The 20142-nt window shown below is 48.3% G+C and overlaps 2 protein-coding genes across 2 annotated transcripts in view; one reads left to right on the top strand and one right to left on the bottom strand.

Moving 5' to 3' along the window:
• LOC138845934 (zinc finger protein 286A-like) overlaps window positions 1-20142 on the top strand; it is a 168343-nt gene that overhangs the window by 84302 nt on the left and 63899 nt on the right. Inside the window, exon 8 of the mRNA XM_070059984.1 lies at window positions 13398-13468. The gene's annotated coding sequence lies outside the window, so the exon portion shown is untranslated. The remainder of the gene's footprint in view (window positions 1-13397; window positions 13469-20142) is intronic.
• LOC127489828 (leucine-rich repeat-containing protein 37A3-like) overlaps window positions 15414-20142 on the bottom strand; it is a 34543-nt gene continuing 29814 nt past the window's right edge. The window contains exons 9-10 of the mRNA XM_070061762.1: window positions 17161-18923; window positions 15414-16856 (exon numbers count right to left, since the gene is read on the bottom strand). Of these exons, the coding sequence (XP_069917863.1) occupies window positions 16635-16856; window positions 17161-18923 (1985 nt within the window). The 3' untranslated portion in view covers window positions 15414-16634. The remainder of the gene's footprint in view (window positions 16857-17160; window positions 18924-20142) is intronic.

The raw sequence follows: 20142 nt of genomic DNA on the forward strand, positions 1-20142 counted from the left end.
GGGAAACGGTGACTTGATCAGCATAGCCCTGACTGTTAATGAACAACTTAATACATTATCCCTCTTAGTAGTTTTTTTGTCTGTTCTACTTAATATGACTGGTTTAATTCTGTAATTAATACACAGTTATTCTTAAGTGTTGAAATTTAACTGAAATGTGATCCCTGTTAAACATAAGAATGGGAATAAGAGAGGGAAGAGATGTACAGTTTGGGACATGCTCAAGCTGACTTGCCCCAAATGGTAGAGTTAGAAACATACCATGGGACTCCAATTCAATCCCATCAAGGTGGCATGTACCAATGCCATCTCACTAGTCCAAGTGATCAATCTCAGTTCACAATTGATCATAATGAAAGGACTAAGAGTCAAAGGGAGCACATAAACAAGTCTAGTACCTGCTAATACTAACCGATAGAATAAATAAAGGGGAGAGTGATCCAACATGGGAAGTGAGATACTCAGCAGAGTCATAGAATGGCGGATGTCCTAAACAGCACTCTGGCCTCAGAATAAGCCCTAAAGGCATTTGGATCTGGCTGAAAAGCCCATGAGAGTATTTCAGGCATGGAAAGCCAAGACACTCTGGCAAAAGATCTCTGTGAGTGAGATCCCAGTGGAAAGAACAGGTCTTCAAAGAAGGAGGTACCTTTCTCTGAAGGGAGGAGAGAACCTCCACTTTGACTATGACGTTGTCTAAACAAGATAAGAGTTGGAGAACTCAAAAGGCTTCCATAGCCTTGGAAACTCATGACTGCAGCTTAGGGAGATTACTGATGCCATAAACAGGAGTGTCAATTTGTAAAGTCAACAATAGGAGTCACTGTGCACTTACTCCTCATGTAGGATCTCTGTCCTTAATGTGCTGTACATTGAGACTTAATGCTATAACGAGTACTCAAACAGTATATTTCACTTTGTGTTTCTATGGGGGTGCACACTGTTGGAATCTTTACTTAATGTATACTAAACTGATCTTCTGTAAAAAAAAAAAAAGAAATTATCAATTCCCAACTTGACTCTCACTGGGATTAAACATGACAATAGGTCTGATCTGATTTCATCATCATTTAAAAAATCATGTATTATTTTTCACTTTATGTTTCTGTGTGGGAGCAAACTGTTGAAATCTTTACTTAATGTATACTAAACTGAACCTCTGTATATGAAGAGAATCGAAAATGAATCTTGATGTGAATGGAAGGGGAGAGGGAGTGGATAAGGGGAGGGTAGTGGGTTGGAGGGACGGTATGGGGGGGAAGCCATTGTAATCCATAAGCCATACTTTGGAAATTTATATTCATTAAATAAAAGTTTAAAAAAAAGATCCCCTGGGGCAGCCCTTAACAGCTGGAGTAGTAGTCAAAGACGGGTAAGATCCCCAGAGGGGGACAACCTAAGACAGACATGCTCCTTAAAGGGCTGATCCCAGTCAGATGGGATAACCTAAGACAGGCATATGGCGCCTGGTGGGTCTGAGGCTGCCTCAGTTAAGCTACATAAGATCAAAGCACCGGCAGGCGGCAGGGATAGGTCAGATTTAGTTCTGGACACGTGGACAGTGCGTGATCCCTATACTTTGCTTAAGTTGCCCCTGTGCGTTGCCCACCCATGCCTGCGTGACCTCTTCTCTGATTGGCTCCCCTACTGCTCATGCCCTTTGTAAGCTTTATAAGCCTGCACACTTCCTCAATAAAGTGGTTCCTGCTTCGACAGAACCCACGGGTGCTTGTGATGTGTTCATCACCCGTGGACCATTCGCCTTGTTGGGGAGTGTTTGTAGTGGCCCCTGCTGGTCAGGGGCCAGCCTAGGGCTTGAGACCCCGACACGCAACAGCCAGAGCTGCGCTGATCCAAAGCCAGGAGCTATCAGAGAATGAAATGGAGACTTCAGATGTTTTTTGTATCTTGAAAGGCAGCCATGGCTCAGAGGTGGCAGAATCTGGGCCACGTGAGCTCTTGGAATAGAAACGGTGGCAGGTCAGGACATGGATCTCTGCAGGTCTGAAATAGTGGGTTATTGATCCCAAACAGCCCCAGAATAAACAGTTCCCTCTAAAGCCCAGAGGTTGTTGGATTTTTTTCCCCCTCTGAAAAATTCCCCTCAGAACTTTATTAGGCGACTTCTCTCTGCCAGGAGATTGGAATTTGGGTAATAAAGGAGGAAAGAACATTGGAGAACCAGGGAGTTGAAAGCTTTTGTTTTGTTCTCAGAACTTGAGCCACAGCACTCACTAAACCCAGAGTGAGTCCCAGAATGTTTTCTTTTAAGATTTATTTATTTATTTGAGAGGCAGCATTAGAGACAGAGACAGAGAGACAGAGAGAGAGGACTTCCACCCGCTGGTTCACTCCCCAAATGGCCGCAACAGCTGGAACTGGGCTTCTCTGAAGCCAGGAGCCAGGAGCTTCTTCCAGGTCTCCCACGCGGGTGCAGGGGCCCTAGGACTTGGGCCATCTTCCTACTGCTTTCCCAGGCCATAGCAGAGAGCTGGATGGGAAGTGGAACAGCTGGGACTCAACCAGCTCCCATATGGGATGCCAGCGCCGCAGGTGGAGACTTAGCCTACTATGCTACAGTGCCGGCCCCCTTAATTGTTTCCATAAACAGTAGTGACATTTTCTTCATAGTGTCCTCCATGAAAAGCAAAGGAGTTACCACGTGGAGGGCGGAGTCTCTGGGGAACAGTGCCTGAGACGGCACATGCAGTGTTAATGATGGGTTACTATTACATGTCGCAGAGGAAAAGGAAACAGAAAAGGCACAGGTCTGGAAACCACCAAGTTCAGTGGTAGAGATGGGGCCTGGTGATACAGGGGCCAAGACAGAAAAATTAGGTGGGAACAGGTGAGCCAGAAGCCTCTAGGTCTGCACTGCAACTCCTCCCCTTACCTGGCAATCCAGTCTGCCTGCTTTCCCACGATCCCCCAGGACCAGGAAGGAGGAGATGGCGCTGAGGGCCATGTGGAGGTTAAACCCCATGTGGCTGTGCCATGACATTGGCAGAAAACCTTCTGCACACTAAACCCCACCCAGACTGCAGCCCCCTTGTGTGTTCACTTAGGGCTCTACGCCCTACCCCACGCAAGTGACTGCTACCCGTGGGAACAGCTCGCCCTGGTTTTGCTTTATGGCTTCTGGACTTTGCTCCTGGGTCCTTCTCTGGCCTCCTCCCCCGCCTCTCTGGAACTTTTTGCCTTATTTCTGTCCTGAGCAACACATCCGTGCACCAGGGGAAGCAGGCCTGACCTCCCACCCGCAACCAGGATAAGACCGCCTCAAGGACATTTCCTCTGCTCACAAATTTTCATGGACAATGAAGGGTCCTCTTCTCTAACAGCAGCTTCCTGGGGCTGGTCTCCATACTAACAGCTCACTGTAGTGCTTTGTTGACCTAGGGTACAGTAACTTGGCAATTGCAAATTTGTTGCTTTTGCAATGGTCCATATTTGCATAGGCACAACCTTTGCTTTCTGATTGGTTGGTACTGTTTCGTTCCATCCAATCTGACTCCCTCTCTGGAGCCCTCATTTGAATAGTGAGTCTATAAATAGGCTACTTAGCGTTGCAACCGCCATTTGACTTCAGGCGACAGTTCGGGTGCTGTTTTCAGTTACAGCCCGAGGGCCGTCGGAGCCCCAGCCCCGACCCCGGACAGGGCGGCGAGCGAGGGGCAGCGGCGGACGCCGGCGGGAAGGGCGGGCCCGCAGCGCAGCCGTGCGCCAGGTGAGGGCGCGGGTTCGGCCGGGCGGAGAGCTTTACCGCGTCTGCGCGGCGCCGGCTCCTCAGGCCTGGCGAGTCCCGGTGTCCGCGGCCGGAGCGGCGCCGTCGGCCCTGACCCCGTCCCAGAGCGGGAGCCGGGAAGGGAGAGCGAGGACCCCGGCGTCCGCGTGGCTCCTCTCGGTCAGCCCCGGCCGGGCAGGGCTCCTGCGGAGACGCCGCCCGGCGGCCTCGGCCTCTGAGGAGGGAGCGGCGCGGCCCCTGGTGGCCCGGGGTCCCGGCGGTGCCCGCGGGGCGCGGACGCTGAGGGCGCCTGGTGTGGTCAGGCGGATCCCGGAGGAAGCACCTTCGTGGCGGTGGGGGGTCCCACAAGTTGGTCTCCTCCTCCTGTTGGTGGGTGGGAACAAGGTGCCCTGCCATTGTACTACGGGTCCTACCACATGCCAGTGTTCTTATTTTGGTGTGTCCATGGTATTTCGGCGGGTTACGGTTGTACTTAGTGGACAAGAGTTGTAAAAATGGTTCTAGTCACTTGCTCAGCAGCCGTTGCTTGGTCTCCGGGTCTTCCGGCATCCTCAGCTAATTAAGTTTTCCCTGAAGGTCATCCTACTCAGTACATTTTACTGTACATTTTACTGGGACCCCCCAAATGGATGGTTGGGTGCCAGTCACCCATGGACCTCGGATTCTGTCTCAGATCTGCATCATTCCCCTAACTGCATGAGTCGGTTCCGAATTCACTCTCATTGTGAGTGTGGCTTTATAAAAGAGAACAGTCATCTAAAAATCTTTAGACCTTTCATTCAAGTTTCTATGCTGTCATTTCATTCATGTTTCCAGGGTTGTCAGGATTCTATTGATAGAATAAGCAACCTGATTTTTTTAAGGAAGTTCCAAAATTTTAAGAATTAATCAAATTACATAGTATCTTTTTACAGACAGTTGCAACATTGTAAAGACTTTGCCTGACTCCATAAGCCTGATTTTTTTCCTTTAAAATATGTTTTGAAATCTTGAAATAGTTTTAGTCGTGGTACTTTTTGGGCCAAGAAAATATGACAGAGGACAGGTGTGGGGAGCAACTCGGACTTGACTGTTACTGGAATTAAGACTTATTCTATACATCTGCTCTCCCACAATATGGCGCTGGGAGAGGAGTAAACTTCTACACAGCTGCCTCTCACCAACTTGACAAGCTGTAGGACCTGCTCCTGATTGGAGGAGAGCAGCGTACTCGGCGTGTGGGTAGCAGAGTTGGGATTGGTGGAAGAGGACTATAAAGGAGGAGAGAGACAACATGCACCAGGAACATCTAAGGGGAACATCTATCTGAAGGAACACCTGTGCAGCCCCCGAGAGAGCCAGCCGGCGCCGGCGGTGTGCCACTCCCCCGTGGAAGTGGGGAAAGTGGCAGGGGGAACCACCCTTCCACGGAGGTGGAAGGGTCGGTAGCCAACCCGGGAAGAACCAGCAGCAAACCCGGGGAGGGCCGAGCAGACAAAAGAACAGTGCAGGGTCCTGTGTCGTTCCTCCGCGAAGAGGGGGAGCGACAGACAGGGACCATTGTTCTTCCCCAGTCTTGTTCACAGTGGTTTTCACATAATGGTTACTAAAATGTTAGTGGGTGGAAAAAAAAAATCTCCGTTTGTGATTTTTGGTTTTAAAAGTCAAACAACAAATCTCTGTCCAGAGTCGTCGTCGTCACAGTCCTCTCATAGACACGTGATAAACTGCACCTTAGCTCCGTCAGTCAGCTGACTTCCTGGCTGCAGCTCGGGGAGTTCCTTGGTCTTCGTCTCCCTGCCTCTCAGTAGCAGCTCAGAAGGAACTCCCTGCTACTCCCGATGTTCATGATTCGGCTTCATCCCGTCTTGCTCTTCTTTTTAGTCCCTTTTGTTTGTTCAAGCCTAGAAGTTGACATGACCCCATGGTAGGATTTGAAATTTATTCACCCTGGTATTCTTTTCCTAGACAACCTTACCCCTGTGTAGTTTCAGGTCGGTCCTGGTTTCCTCCCGTCTTTAGCTAGAGGAATTACATAATGGCTTCTGTTTGTCTGAAAAGAAGGGTCCTCTGGTTCACTTGGGTGTGAAGAGCTTTGCTAGTATAATTTAGAATAAGCCTTGGCTTAGAGGGAAGGATATTGTGCTTCATTGTTTTGATAGTTGAAGATACAAATAATGGGTAGAAATAGGACTGAGGCTACTAGGGTTAGGGCACTGCCTAGTTTATTTGGGATTGATCATAGGATTGCATAGGTGGATCGACTATTCTGGTTTAGTATGGGGAAGGGTATACGGGGGTTTGCTGGGGTATTATTGTCAGGGTCTCCCAGCAGGTCAAGGGAAAATAAGACTAGGGTGAGGAAAAAAAAAACAATAAGAGGAGCTAGGATATATTACATTCTACTGTAAGGGTGACATGCAATTTTATATGAATTGGAAGCGATTGCTGATGGATTATTAGATCCTGTTTCATGTAGGGATAGGAAGTGAATAATTCGTAGGGCTGAAGTGATAAGTGGTATAATGAAGTGGAAAGGAAAGAATTGTATAAAACTGCTTTTGTCAACTGAAAACCTTCCTCAGATTATTCTACTAGACTTGTGCCAGTGTGTGGAAAAGCTAGTGGAGGTTTGTAATTATTGTTGTACCTCACTATGATTTTTTTTCCTCACGGTAGTAGACAATGTATAAATGCTTAGCTATAAATAAAGATAAATAAAGTAGCCCCAGTATTCCAGTATTCTAGTCCCGGTCGGGGCGCCAGATTCTGTCCCAGTTGCCCCTCTTCCAGGCCAGCTCTCTGATGTGGCCCAGGAGTGCAGTGGAGGATGGCTCAGGTTCTTGGGCCCTGCACCCGCATGGGAGACCAGGAGAAGCACCTGGCTCCTGGCTTTGGATCAGCACAGTGCGCCGCCCGCGGCAGCCATTGGAGGGTGAACCAATGGTAAAGGAAGACCTTTCTCTCTCACTGTCCACTCTGCCTGTCAAAAAAAAAAGAAAGAAAGAAAAAAGAAAATAATTAAGTAAAAGTTAAAAAAAAAGAGATGGCCAAGTGTGACTTGGGAGCTTTGACTTTCAAATTTACATTTAAACAGCCATATGTGGCTAGTGGCTGCTGTAATGGATCCTAAAGTTCTATACAGATAATGCAGAGCACACAGTAGTTGCTGTTGTTGGACTGTGTCCTCACAAAGTTCACATATTAGAAACTGAATTCCAGGGCAGGCACCATGGCTCACTTGGTTAATCCTCCACCTGCAGCACTGGCATCCCATATGGGCACTGGGTTCTAGTCCCAGTTGCTCCTCTTCCAGTCCAGCTCTCTGCTGTGGCCCGAGAGGGCAGTGGAGGATGGCCCAGGTGCTTAGGCCCTGCAACCACATGGGAGACCAGGAGGAAGCACCTGGCTCCTAGCTTTGGATCAACGTGGCCCCGGCCATGGTGGCCATTTGGGGAGAACCAGTGGAAGGAGCACCTTTCTCTCTCTCTCTCTCACTCTCACTCTCACTCTCTCTCTCTCTCTCTCACTCTACCTGTCAAGAAAAAAAAAAACACCTGAATTCCAAATCTCCTGTGTTGATGGTGTCTGGAGGTAGAGGCTGCGGGAGGTACTTAGGATTGGATGAGGTCAGGACAGAGGGAGCCCCATCGGCATTAGCAGCATTTTAGAAAGAGGGACCTGAGCCAGCATACGTGCTGTGTCCCAGCATGTGATGCTCTGTGTCGTGTTCTAATGCAGTAAGAGGGGTCTCAGCAGATGCTGAGCAGACATCCGCACCATAGTCTTGGACTAACCAGGTCCAGAACCATGAGCCAACGAGCTTCTTTATAAATCACCCAGTCTTAGGTATTTTGTTGTAGCAACAGAAAACTAAGATAGTAGCATGCTTTACCCACACACTACCATAGGGCTTTGTTCACTTAACACACCTATATATCTAGGAGACAGACTGTCACAGTCTATTAATTTTTTATAACTGCTGCATCCTCTTATTATTCACAAAGGCAATCCTTTCTCAGTCTGGAGAGCCATAGGCCATCACTTTTATAATAAGCCCTAAGAGTCCACATGTATCATAACCAAGTACCTCCCAACAACTGAAATTCCCCACACTTCATAGTTATCAGCCTGGGCCCGAGAGAGCTTGACACTAACCAGTACCTTTGAGGAACTTGGGAAACAATTTATCATGAGCCACTGCCCTAAAATACATTCAGTGCACGTGGCCTGTGCCCTGAATTCAGCGGTGGTTGGTCTTTTTTAATGGTTCTCCTTTAAAGAGCAAGGTCTTCCGAGAAAGACGGCAGTTAAGGTGGAGCACCTGTGGCTGAGTGGCCAAGGGGCATTGTGCAGCAGTGGGGTGACTGCTCGCTGGTGGTGACTCTCACTGCCTCTCAGTTGTCCTGAAGCCTTGTGGATCTCTGGCTAATTTTGGGCCTTGAGACAGCCTGCCTCTTAGGATATTTCTGCTTGTGAGAAACTTTAAAATTTCCCAGGTCCCAGGGGCCAGCGCTGTGCTGCAGTAGGTTAATCCTCTGTGGCACTGGCATCCCATATGGATGCCAGTTCGAATTCCGGCTGCTCCTCTTCCAATCTGGCTCTCTGCTGTGGCCTGGGAAAGCAGTAGAAGATGGCCCATGTCCTTGGGTCCCTGCACCCATGCAGGAGACCTGGAAGAAGCTCCTGGCTCCTGGCTTTGCATTGGCACAGCTCTGGCCTTTGTGGCCATTTGGGACTGAGCCAGCGGAAGAAAGACCTTTCTTTCTGTCTCCTCTCCCTCTCACTGTCTGTAACTCTACCTCTCAAATAAGTAAATAAAAAGCTTTTAAAAAAAATTTCCCAGGTCCAAATGGCCTCTAGAGAAAGAAATTTCACTAACCTGTTCCGATCTCTTGTTGTTGCTGCCACTGCCACTGCTTCTTCCTCTTCCTGATTTAATGTATTTATTTGAAAGGCAGAGTTAGAGAGCAAGACGGATTTTCTATCTGCTAGTTCACTCCCCAAATGGCTGCAACAACAGCTGGGGTTGGGCCAGGCTGAAGCTAGGAGCCAGGAGCTTCCTCCAGGTCTCTCACTTGGGAGCAGAGGCACAAGGACTTGGGTCATTCTTCTCCTGCCTTCCCAGTACATTAGGAGGGAATGGGATCAGAAGTGGAGCAGCTGGGACTTGAACCAGTGGCCATATGGGATGCTGGCACTGCAAGTGGCTTAGCCTGCTACGCCACAGCGCTGGCCCTAGCTCCTTCTTCTTGAGGTCCCCTCGAGGAAGTAGATGCACTATTTGGTATCAGATCTGGCTACAGACTCAGCTTCAAGTGGCACAATCTCTTAAGAGCATTTTGGGTGGATACTTAGTGCACTGGCTGCTGGGCTTTAGGAGGTTAGACTATATTTCCTAACGATTCATATAGTGGGGTGCAGTGGGGGGGAATAAAGGGACCATCTAAAACGCGCTCAGCAATCTTGCTGCGTCATCCGTGGGGGCAGACTGGGTGTTAGGCATTGAGGGAAGGGCACAGGGGCTTAGTGGAGAAGGAAGGCTGCCTTTTCAGGATTCCTGACCTAATAGAAAACTGGGGGTGAGGGATGGACAGTGCCTTTTACTACACTCATTTCCAGGCAACCCCTAGAAGAGTGGGCCCAGGTCGTGTAACCTTCAAACCAGGGTTCATCACAGTGGAGTAGACGCACTTATTGGCCCCAATTCCTCGCCCCTCCCTGATCCGCACACTTGCCGTAGTCTCATTGTGGGAAGACTGTGTGGCTTGCTGTGGCCCATGTGATGAAGAAGCAATGAAGACATAGTGGTTCTGAGCCTAGGCTGGAGGGGCCGCATGAGTTTCTGTGGCCCTCATGTGCTTCTGCCTTCACTGTGAGAAGAGCTGCTCTCAGGGAGCAGCTGCCTCGGCCAGCCTGGGCCCCAGAGTGAATACCTGTGACCAGAGCCGCCCTGGCTGATCGGCAGACCCGTGTGAGAAGCAAAGCCAACCCTGCCAGCACAGCACTCGAGCAAAACTGTGGAGATGATCAGGCACACATATCCTAGGTGTCCTCAGTCACCCGGGTTGACTGTCTCGTGCAGCTGAAGTATGAAAACACGGGACAGGGTGAATAAAGAAACTGTTGAACGGTCATCTTGCTGTGATCCCATCTTGCTTAGTTCACTCTGCCCATTTGGCTAGAATCTGCCCAGGTGTCCTCCCTCCCCAAAATTCCTTTGGGTCAGCACTTTATGAGTTTTGGGCCCATCTTGAACACTGTCCCTGTTATTGTAGCCCTGGACTTGTTAGGTCGCAGTCCCTGGCTTCACCACTTAGCTCTGCTCATTTACAATCCCAGGTGTCTGTGTTTTGTGCATTTAGAGTCTCAAAACTCTTCTCTCCTTAACATTTTTTAGGTTCCAGGCTTTTTTGATTCTCAATTGCATGTCTGTTAAATGCAACCCTTCGCTTGTATAAGGCTTGCTCTCTGCACTTATTTCAGTTGGCCTTTATGCAAAGTCTGCTTTAACAGCATGCTGGCTCAATGTTCATTAGAAACCCTTCTCCCCATCTTGTAGCCGCCTGCCTTCACTTTCCACCCAAGTTCAACCTAACCCAGCTGGCTTTTTCCTACCTGTATCACCACGACCTACAGAGCGGAAAGAATGGTGATTGTAACCCACTCTGTGTTTTGGGATGGTGTATGACATAGCGTTACTGTGACCAGAGCTAACACTGATGAGGTTGTAGGTTCAGGTGCTACAACAGAGACCCACACAACAGTAGGTTAAAATAAAAAATCAGTTTATTGGGCTCTTGAGTAATGACGTGGTGAGGATGTCCGGGGCTAGTGTTTTGGCTCACGTGTCAGGGACCCAGGTACCTTTTATTGCTCTGCCTTCCTTGGGCTGTGGCTCTCATCCACATGGAGATTTCATACCCTTCATTTCCTTCCACCCTGCAAGCCCACACAGCTACAGCGTGGTGCAAAACCCTCTTTCCAGCAGTACCCGCCAACACTTAAAGCTTCAGCTTGAAGCCCTGTTTCCGCTTCTGTTCCATCCTCGGCGTCTTCCTCTTCTTGAATGGGGGTGCTGCTCCCTACTGCATTCTCCAAGACTCTGCAGCTTCCCAATCCCACCAGGATGTCAGGAGCCAGAGCCAGTGGAGCCTGTTGCCCTGGACGTGGGAGGCCCTGGCTTCCAGGATGGGAAGCTGCAAAGCAATGTTAACATTGTGCCTTCCAGACTTTGCCAGACACCAGTCCTCCTCACCCTGCTCTGTCTTCCCCACCCTCATCTCCCTGCTGACCTCTAGCCTTGAAGTAGCCAGAGGGCCTCTGCTTTCTCCTGGCCTTCCCCATAACACTTCAGGAGTGTAGAGAGCACACAGACCCTTGTTAAAGTAGGTGCCTGTGTCTTGGAGATTGACTCAGGACAGCTGGCATAGGGGAGCCCCCAGGTGGAGGCATACGTCCATGTGTTGGCAGGGTGGAACACCCTGACTCCATGTGAGCCTTCCAGACCACGCGGATGTGTGTCTTCATCTGGTTGCTTATTTGCATCCTTACATCATCCTTTCTGATCAGTTGGCAAGACTAAGTAACTATTTTTCTGGATTCTAGCAAGTGATTGTACCCAAAGAGGGATGTCACAGGAATCCGAATTTACAGCTACCCAGTCAGAAGCACAGGTGGCAAACTGGATTTTTGATTGGCACCTGAAGTAAGGTCAGCATGTGGGACTAAGCCCTTAGCTTGTGCGACCTGACACTAGCTGTGTCATAATTGAATTGAATTATAGAATGCCCACTTGGCATTCACAGAGAATTGCAGAACTGCCCATTGGTTTTGGTTTTAAAAAGATTTGTTTATTTACTTTAAAGGCAGAGTTACGGGGGGGGGGGGTTTCCATCTGCTGGTTCACTTCCCGGTTGGCTGCAATGGCCGGAGCTGAGCCAATCCAAAGCCAGGAGCCAGAAGCTTCCCCTGGGTCCCCCACATGGGAGCAGGGGCCCAAGGACTTGGGCCATCTTCTACTGCTTTCCCAGGCCATAGCAGAGAGCTGGATCAGAAGTGGAGCAGCTGGGGCTTGAACCAGCTCCCATATGGGAGGCCGGCACTGCAGGTGCCAGCTTGACCCACTACGCCACAGCACTGGCCTCTGCGCATTGTTATTAGTACCATTTCATCTTATATTTTAGACTCAGGAATACTGGTAGCTTGCTGAAGTGCTTCTCACTCCCAGTGACAAACTTTGGACAGTGACTTGGGAGGTATTATGATCCAGATATTCTGACCACCTTCAAGGCCCTCCGAGACCGACCAGAGGAAGCGGGTCCTCTGTGAGCCGGAGGTCTAGTCCCCCTCTGTTGACTGGTTCTCAGTGATTCAGGGGAGAGAAAGCACCAGAACACCTGGTATTTGATTTAAAAGTCTACGCCTTGAGGATGTGTTTTTGGGTTCTTGGAGACTGACTTAATGGAGGAAGAGAAATGAGAGTTCTTGCTGGTGCTGTGCCCCTGGGGTGGGCTTGAGTCCCTCAGAGGCTTCTAGAAGCCGTCTTGCTTTTCTTGCCTGTGGCCCCTGTTACTGCATATAATAAATATTTGACAACATTTTAATTTCTCACCACCTGGCTAGAATTGCTTATGAATATCACACCCATGAATGTAAGCAAATAAGTATTTTATAAGCACCGCTGAGATGCCAAAATTCACAAAATAGGACTTGCAGGTGACAGAGGCGGGATGGTCACTCCGTGTTTTCCTCGGGGGCTTCGCTCTCTTCACCTTCTGCCGAGGACTCTGGAGGGGGCGTTTTCTCGGTGGGGGCCTCGCTGAGCTCCCTGTGGAAGAGAGCAGAGCAAGGCTTCCACTCCTGCCACTCTCCCCGCCTCCCCAAACTCAGTCCGGTGAAGTGGCCCTGTCACGTACCCTGCGTCCTTGTCAGGAAACTCTTCCTTTACGGAAGGCTCCTTGTCCGGGGGCAAGTCCTTGGCTTTCTTGCGTGTGCCACCGAAAGGGCTGAGCAGACGCCTCAGCCAGAGTGGCCACCTCAGCTGGAAGAAGCCCTAGGAAAGACAAAAAGACATGTGAATTGAGCATTTTCCCTGCTGTCTCCAGCCACACGCTGCAGCCTCCTCCCATTTACCTGAGTCTCATCTTCCGAACACTTTCTAGGCACTGATTGGTGAAAGCTCCTTGGGGAAAAACACACACAAGACCATTAGAGACGAGTGCCATTGTTCACTTCTCACAGTGTGCATCTCCGGTCTTCCTGGGACAACACATGTACCTCAGCCATCACTGCAGTGAGCACTCACTACAAGCCTGGGGTCTCAGACGCAGTACCCAGGGCACTGGGCTTCCAGGAGCCCTCTGTCCCTACAGACCTGCAGTGTCTCTGGGGAGACTTTTGTCTGTTGTCAGTCCCAGTGCCTTTCTCAGCCAAGTGTGCTTGCGCAGTGGACACACTGCACCACCACACCGGGCAGAAGTATTTTCTCTCTCCAGAGGCATTTGACACCTGCCCCTTTAGGATTTAGCCTCACAAGCATCATTCACTGGGGTGTAGGGAGAAAATGCTTGTGTTTCCATAGCTGCTCTAGTCCCCTATAAATTGAATCCTATGAAGCAATGTCCGAGTCCAATAGCAACGTTACCCAGCTCATAGATTTTTCTCACTGCAGGGTGTCTGTCACTGATGGAAGATTGAGTTGTGAAACCAGTTTAAAGGGCAAAACCAGCGTGGAAATACAAGGTACCCTTTTTGAATATGATTAAAACAGAAAAAGAGTGCATTGTTTTAGCAACTGCTTGTGTCTACAGAGTGTGTGGGTATTGATTTGCAATAGAAATTGTAGCACACAGCCCAAGCTCACTATGACCAAGGGAGAAGTCCCTGGCTGGGGAGGAACCTTCCTCTCTGTGATACTCACTGGCAGTGTGACTATGGGACTAGTATTGTCCCTTTCTCCTTGTATCCTTACCATAACAGGGAGAGACAAATGGTCTGAGAAGGTGTGAATAAAAGGCATAGGCAGCGGGGGTCTGGAAACCAGTAAGTTTTCCAGCCACCTCATACATTTTACTCTCCAGCAGCCTTGAGGGTGACTGTCCCCCTTCCCCCAGTGTCATGTGTCTTTCCATAGCCCTTCTCCGAGCCTCTGGGAAGGCCTCTGGACTGGCCAGATGCCACCAGCAGCAGGAACAGCACAACCAAAGCCCCTCCCTAGCTGCTGTGTCTCGGAAGGACCACTGACAGCACATGTGTCCATGCTGGTGCCGTCTCCCCAGCCGTGGCTGGGGACCAGTTTTGCTGGAATCAGGCAAAACACTCAGATGGGTAGTCTTCTGCCTCTGGCAATGTCCTCATTCTAAAATGAGCAGGTTTAAATAGATGAGTTCTCAGTACTCCTCTACTTCTAAAATTCTAATGTAACAATTGTCAGACTGATACTTACGTTGAAGATTTTTCTATGTCTTCCCTTCCTCTTCCTCTATGAGAGTAAATCTGTTTTGTAAGGAAAAGCAATCATTAGTCACCATAATGATTCTATCTCCAAATCGTTTACCTTCCCTTTCTTTCTCTAAAAGCCTTGCCTGCCCAATAAGATAGCTTTTTTGAGGACAGGAATTCTGTCTTGTTAATAGTTTTCACTCTTCCACAGTCCTTGGTCTTGAATGCCTCTGGGACTTAATACATTCTATTGACAGCCAGTCATTAGTGAGTCCTCTTAAAAGTGGAATGGGAGTGCAACGTCATGCATTTAATCTATACTAATTTGGGAACATGGAAGTTGTAGTCCTTAAACAAAATAAAAAAAAAATCTGGAAGAAAAAAAGTGGAGTAGTAGGAAACACCCTTAACCTGCTGAAAGTATGGACCAGAAACCTAAACAATGGTGTTTTAAAGGCAAGAACAGGAGTAGGATACTTATTAGACTGCTACTAGTCATCATTGTTGAAAAGGCTGAAATTAGTGCAATAAGAAAAATAAATGGGGTATAATTACTGCAAAGGAAGAGACAAAACTGTCATCATTTGCATAGGAGATGGTGGACAACCTAAAAAAAAAGCCCAAGATAATCAGCTGACATTTTGTTGGACGTAACGTGTGGGTCCAGGGAGGTGACTAGGTGCTGAGTCAGGAGAGTAGTACAGTGGATCTCCTGTTTGTTGTGCACCACCAGTGACTAGAGGGAAAATGGAGTACAGAGCCCTTCTTTAATAGCAATAGAAAGGAATAAACTATCTTGGAATAAACTCAACGAAAGTTGTGTAAGATTTATGTGATGAGGATGCTCTTCTGAAGTCCATAAAATGTCATGTTTCTAGGGTATAATAAAGATGTCAGTTCTCAAATTAATCTACAAATTCAAGGCAACTTAACTCAAACCCCAAGAAAACTTTTTACAAAATCTGACCAGCTGCCATCTTTAGGGAAAAATAGATGAGAAAAACTACTAAATTTATGAAAAAGATTAGAGAGCAGGAACTTGCCCTACACTGAAACTGTGTAGTGTTAGGGTGGGCACTGCCCATGCTGGTCTCTTTCTCATCTCTATGCTGTGATCATTTACTTCTTGTGGCTAGACATGTCTTTTAAAAAACTTTCATTGACGATAGACAGATTTCATGTATACAGATTCAGGAACATAGTGATACTTTCCACCTTACCCTCCCTCCTGCCCACACTCCTATCCCTTATTCTTCCCCCCTCTCCTATTTCCATTCTTATTTTATGAAGATCTATTTTCAGTTAACATTATACTCATAAGATTAACCCTACACTAAGTAAAATGTTCAACAACTAGTATGAAGAAAAAAATTCACTGTTCTTCAACAGTTCACACAAGGGCTATTTAAAATCGTCACATCTCAGGGATTTTTCAAGATGGTAGCATAGGGAGGCAGCTTGCTGCTCTAGTCTAGGGGTGGATAGTTAAAAAAAGTGGAAGGAGTGCAATCTCAGGGAAGGTTTAGGGAGAAAATGGTAGAGGAAACTCCATGCAAATTGGATGGACACTGTGGACCTATGTGGAGGGTGTGGACTTGCACAGTTTGAGACCCCAGCAGCTGAGAGCCTCAGCACCAGCTTTGGAATGAGGCAAGACCATACTGCAGCAGCTCAAGCCACTGGCAATAAAGCTGTGGGAAAAGCCTGGCATGGGTCTGGCTTGGAGCTCTGTGGGGGATGGTGTACCTACCAACCTAGAGCAAAAAAAAGTGGGGGAGTTCACGTTTCTCTCTCCCCGACCACAGGCACTGGCATGCTGTAACTAGCCAAGAGAGGGCAGGCACCACTTTGGAGATACATAACAGCTGCTCCAGCTAGTGACCATGAACCCAGCAACCAACCTAGAGGAGATGCCGGACTCTGGGAGAATTGACAGGGGGCTGGGTGCTTGTGGCTGTGGGAGCCTTGTGTGGTGGGACTGTGAAAACACTGGGCTGTGTGGGAGGGTGCAGGCAAGCTCCAGGGAGGGAACACATCTTAGAGCAGCTTGATGCAGGAGTCAGCTGCAGTGCATCAGCTGAACTCATTTAGACAAAGTCTTAGACATTGGAGCAGTGGGATGCTACGTAGATCTAATGACTCTGTAAGATAATACTTTTGTCTTTCGGCTGCATGCTTTCTCCCAAGGGCAGAGACAGTTCCTCGAGGGTGGAGAGTATATAATCTCATCGTTTCAGCAATGAGGAAAGAAATCAGTGGTAGAAGAGAGTACATCAAATCCCTGACACAATTTTGGAGAACTTCTGCCACTTTACTCTGGCCTTCTTACACTTAACCTCTCCAAATGTCCAGTCCCTTGTTATCTCGGTTCCAGTTGCACGGAGATTTCCCACGAGTGGGGTTCCTTTAAAAATCTGTGGAATGTGCTTTTCAAGGGAAAGAGTAAAGCGCATCTCAGTCTTGGTGACTAAAGAGGAAGGTCAGCTCGTGGTACGTGGAAAGTGGCTTTGATGTTCAGTCTGTGGATTCTGAGTCTATTACAAAGGAAGGATGCACTCTGGCAACCTGAACGAGTCGTCCTTACCTCAATGAGACAGAAGATGATAACCAGCATCGTGACCACTGCCATCACAGATATTGCCACGATGAGCTTGTTGTGATAGCCGTGTTCTTGAGCTCCTTTTGCGAGCTAAGAAAGAGCACAGTTTAAAAAGACAGAATAAAGAGCTGGGAAATATGAATGCTAAATATTCAGAACCCCATTCTTCAGGTGAGTGGCGTAAAAGATCTTAAAAGACCATACAAAATCTGCTGTATTATATATAATCTTGGTATTACTCATTTTCTCTACAGTGTGTTAGGTCTGCCTCCTAACAAAGTGTCACCGTCTTGGCAAAAGTTACATTACCGAGACAAGATCTGGACTGGGAGCCCCTGGTCTTCCCGCTTGGGGTCTCCTTAGTGATGGGAAAGTGCAGGTCTCCTGTCCTCACCTTACTCGACTCCTGCTCTTTCTGTCCACTCGGGGCTTCTGTACTCTCATTGATATAGGTCTCGGTCCTCCACTGCTCTGCGTCCCATTCTTCCTTGGCTATCTTTTCTTCCTGCTGCTCACTGAGGAGCTTCATCAGGATGCCTGTTTTGGAGATGAGCTTGGCACAGGGCAGTTGCACCTGGGCCTCAGAGCAGTCCATTTTCAGAGTGCGGATGACGTGAGAAATGAGCCTTCTCACGTCCGTGTTGGGGATGAGGGACTGTAGCTGCTGATTCAGCTGAATTTCAAACTGTTCTCCCTGGGACAGCATCACGGGGTAGGTGAAGCCTGCGGGCATGGTGGGGGCTTCAGTGCCCTCGCTGGGGTATTCCCACTGTGTTTCCTTGGTTTGGTCCACAGTCGGCATTAGGTTGAACTCAGTCCCAGCAGAATCTGTAGCTGAAGGATCTGTGTGCATTTTGTCGCCAGGGAGCGTTTCTTCATGTGCAGTGGTGTTTTCTGGCAAAACGCTTTCTTCGAAAACATGCCCTCCAGAATGGATTTCCTCCCTAGTGTCTTCTATAGAAGGTTCTCTCAGAGGAGGACTCCCCTGAGAAGGCAGGCCTCTGAGGGATGAGAAAGCCTCCCCGGAGGGGGAATTTATGAGACTCTGCAGTGCAGGGAACGGAGGCCTCTTCCCAGCCATCTGCCTGTTGAGGGAATTTTTCCTTCTGAACTTCCGACTCAGTTTGGCCTTGGGGGTTCGGAGGACCAGGTGAGAGCGAGTTTTGTGAAAGCGGTAATTCTGTCTGGAATGCGAGATTGGTTTCCCTGCCGCCTTATTTTTGGCTCTAACATTGGCATCTTCTAAGACAAAAATGGTGTAGGTTAAGTCTTTTCCTTTGTTGTTGATCTCAGAGAGAGATTTTGCAGGGGAGGTAGAAGACCTGCCCAGGATGTGTTTCTTCAGGAAAGAGGGGGCTGCAGCCTCACGTTCATTTGTGAGCAAGGGCTCCGTGTGCAAGGAGTTTCCGGCCACCTGCCTGAGCCTCTGAGCCACTTGAAGCTCCTTCAGCTTCCTGGAGCCTGCTCTCCCAAGCCTTCTTACCCCAATGCTCTCCGCAAAGGGCCAGGTGCCCTGTCTCCTCCTGAGGCTCTTCCTCATCTCCTGGAGGTGCCTTTCCCGTAAGCCCTTTGGCCCCTTGATGACTTTTTTCACTCTCTGCAGCCTGTACCCCACACTTGGCATGGTTGCCAGGCTGTTCTCCTGTGACGGGGCAGTTTCTGATTTCTTTTGGAGGATTATAGGGTTAAATTGATGACCTAACAGGATAGGCTGCATAAGCATGGCCTTTTCTTCCTTCTTAACCTCATCGATTTTTTCTTGAATTTCTTCATCTAACAAATTCTGTAGAAAATAGAGCTTTCTCAACTTATTTCTGTAAGGATGAGAGGGCCTTATGTGGGTTTTCACATAGCTCAGGGACTTATCTCTATCTTGCACATTTGAAAAAAGCAGTGTAATGAATGGTAATAATGTTGATTCTACATTTTGTAGATTTTCCTCTGAGAAATAAGGCAATATGTAATTCAGTGCACTAATAACGTCACTTTCATCGTTGAAGTCCCGCTGTTCACTCATGTGGCTTGGGAAGTCCACGCTGTTTCTCTCTGATACTGGGTTCTCTGGCTCAATAGTCAGCTGCTTGCTGGTGTTGTTCTTCCGGGCTTGCAGTATCTTCATGAATGCCCCCTTTGGGTTCCCTATAGATGCTTCTTCAACTGTCAAAAAAAGAAGAGACTGCTTTTTGGTACGGAAGACTGATGGGACAGCTTTATGTCAGTCCACAGCCCTACACTCTGATGAATTAAATTAGGAGTCAAATCCAATATTTGGGGTACCATTGAGACTTTAGAAAGAAAAGTAAAACCAAACTCAAACCTATGAAATGGCAACAAAAAAGGAGAAAAAGATATTTTTGAGTGTGGCATTCAGAAGAGTTCGCAGTGTTAAAAAGCAGTAACTATGATCAGTATTATTTCATTGGTTTCCAATGACCAACCACTCCAGGCTTAGAATAAGGCTGGAAGACAAATGGCCCCACCCAGCTGCCCCTTCTGTGGCTCTGCCCCTGCTTCTCAGCCACATCATTCCACAGTCCTGCCTCATGCTGAGGGAGCACAGGCTTCCTCCCTCCCTCCCTCCCTCCCTCCCTCCCTGTGGCCCTGTGTTCTTGCTGCCATCACAGGTGTCCATGGCAAGAGATAGGCATGTAAGGGGAGTGAGGGCAGAGGTGGTCAAGCCAAGGGGCCTTGCTCCTCACCTCAATGTGTTCTTTCCCACCCATGTAAAGGGAGATTAACAATGCTTGTCCTTCTCACCTCTTGAGATGAAGGGAATAATATAATTGGTAGGAAACTGGTCTGGAAGGTGAGCAACACTGTGTAGATGGGTATACAGTTATCACTGTGCTGATGCCTCAGATCCCTGACTGAGATCTGAATTCAAGCTGTCTAAGGAAGAAAGTGGTCACATTTTGGAAGTCATGACATCAGTGGTAATAACCCTCATCTACAGAAAGATACTTAAAATTACCCGAGTGTTCTGTGGATAGAAAAGCGTGAGACTCAGAGCAGGTTCAGAATTGGACAGTCTACAGGAATGGAGGAGCCTTCCGACTGCATCAGAGGAGCCAGGCAGCCATTTCTGGTTATGGGACCAGAAACTCCCAGGCTCCCAATAAAACAGCATCACTTGTACTCTTTTATACAAGTGCAAAAACAAACAACCACGGTGAGCAGTGTAGACCTGTTCTATAAGACAGAGGGCCCTTGAGGCCCAACACATAGAACGCCAGTTTATAGACTGTGTGCAAATGAGTTATCATTGAAAAGCAAAGCACCCAAGAGCACAGAACACCACGTGTGTGGTTCCCAACATTGCTTCCTTCCCCTTCCACCTCTTTTCCATGATCCTTTGTGCATATGTAAATTACATAGC

Source organism: Oryctolagus cuniculus, chromosome 17 (assembly GCF_964237555.1).
Source record: "Oryctolagus cuniculus chromosome 17, mOryCun1.1, whole genome shotgun sequence".
Classification (NCBI taxonomy): Eukaryota; Metazoa; Chordata; class Mammalia; order Lagomorpha; family Leporidae; genus Oryctolagus; species Oryctolagus cuniculus.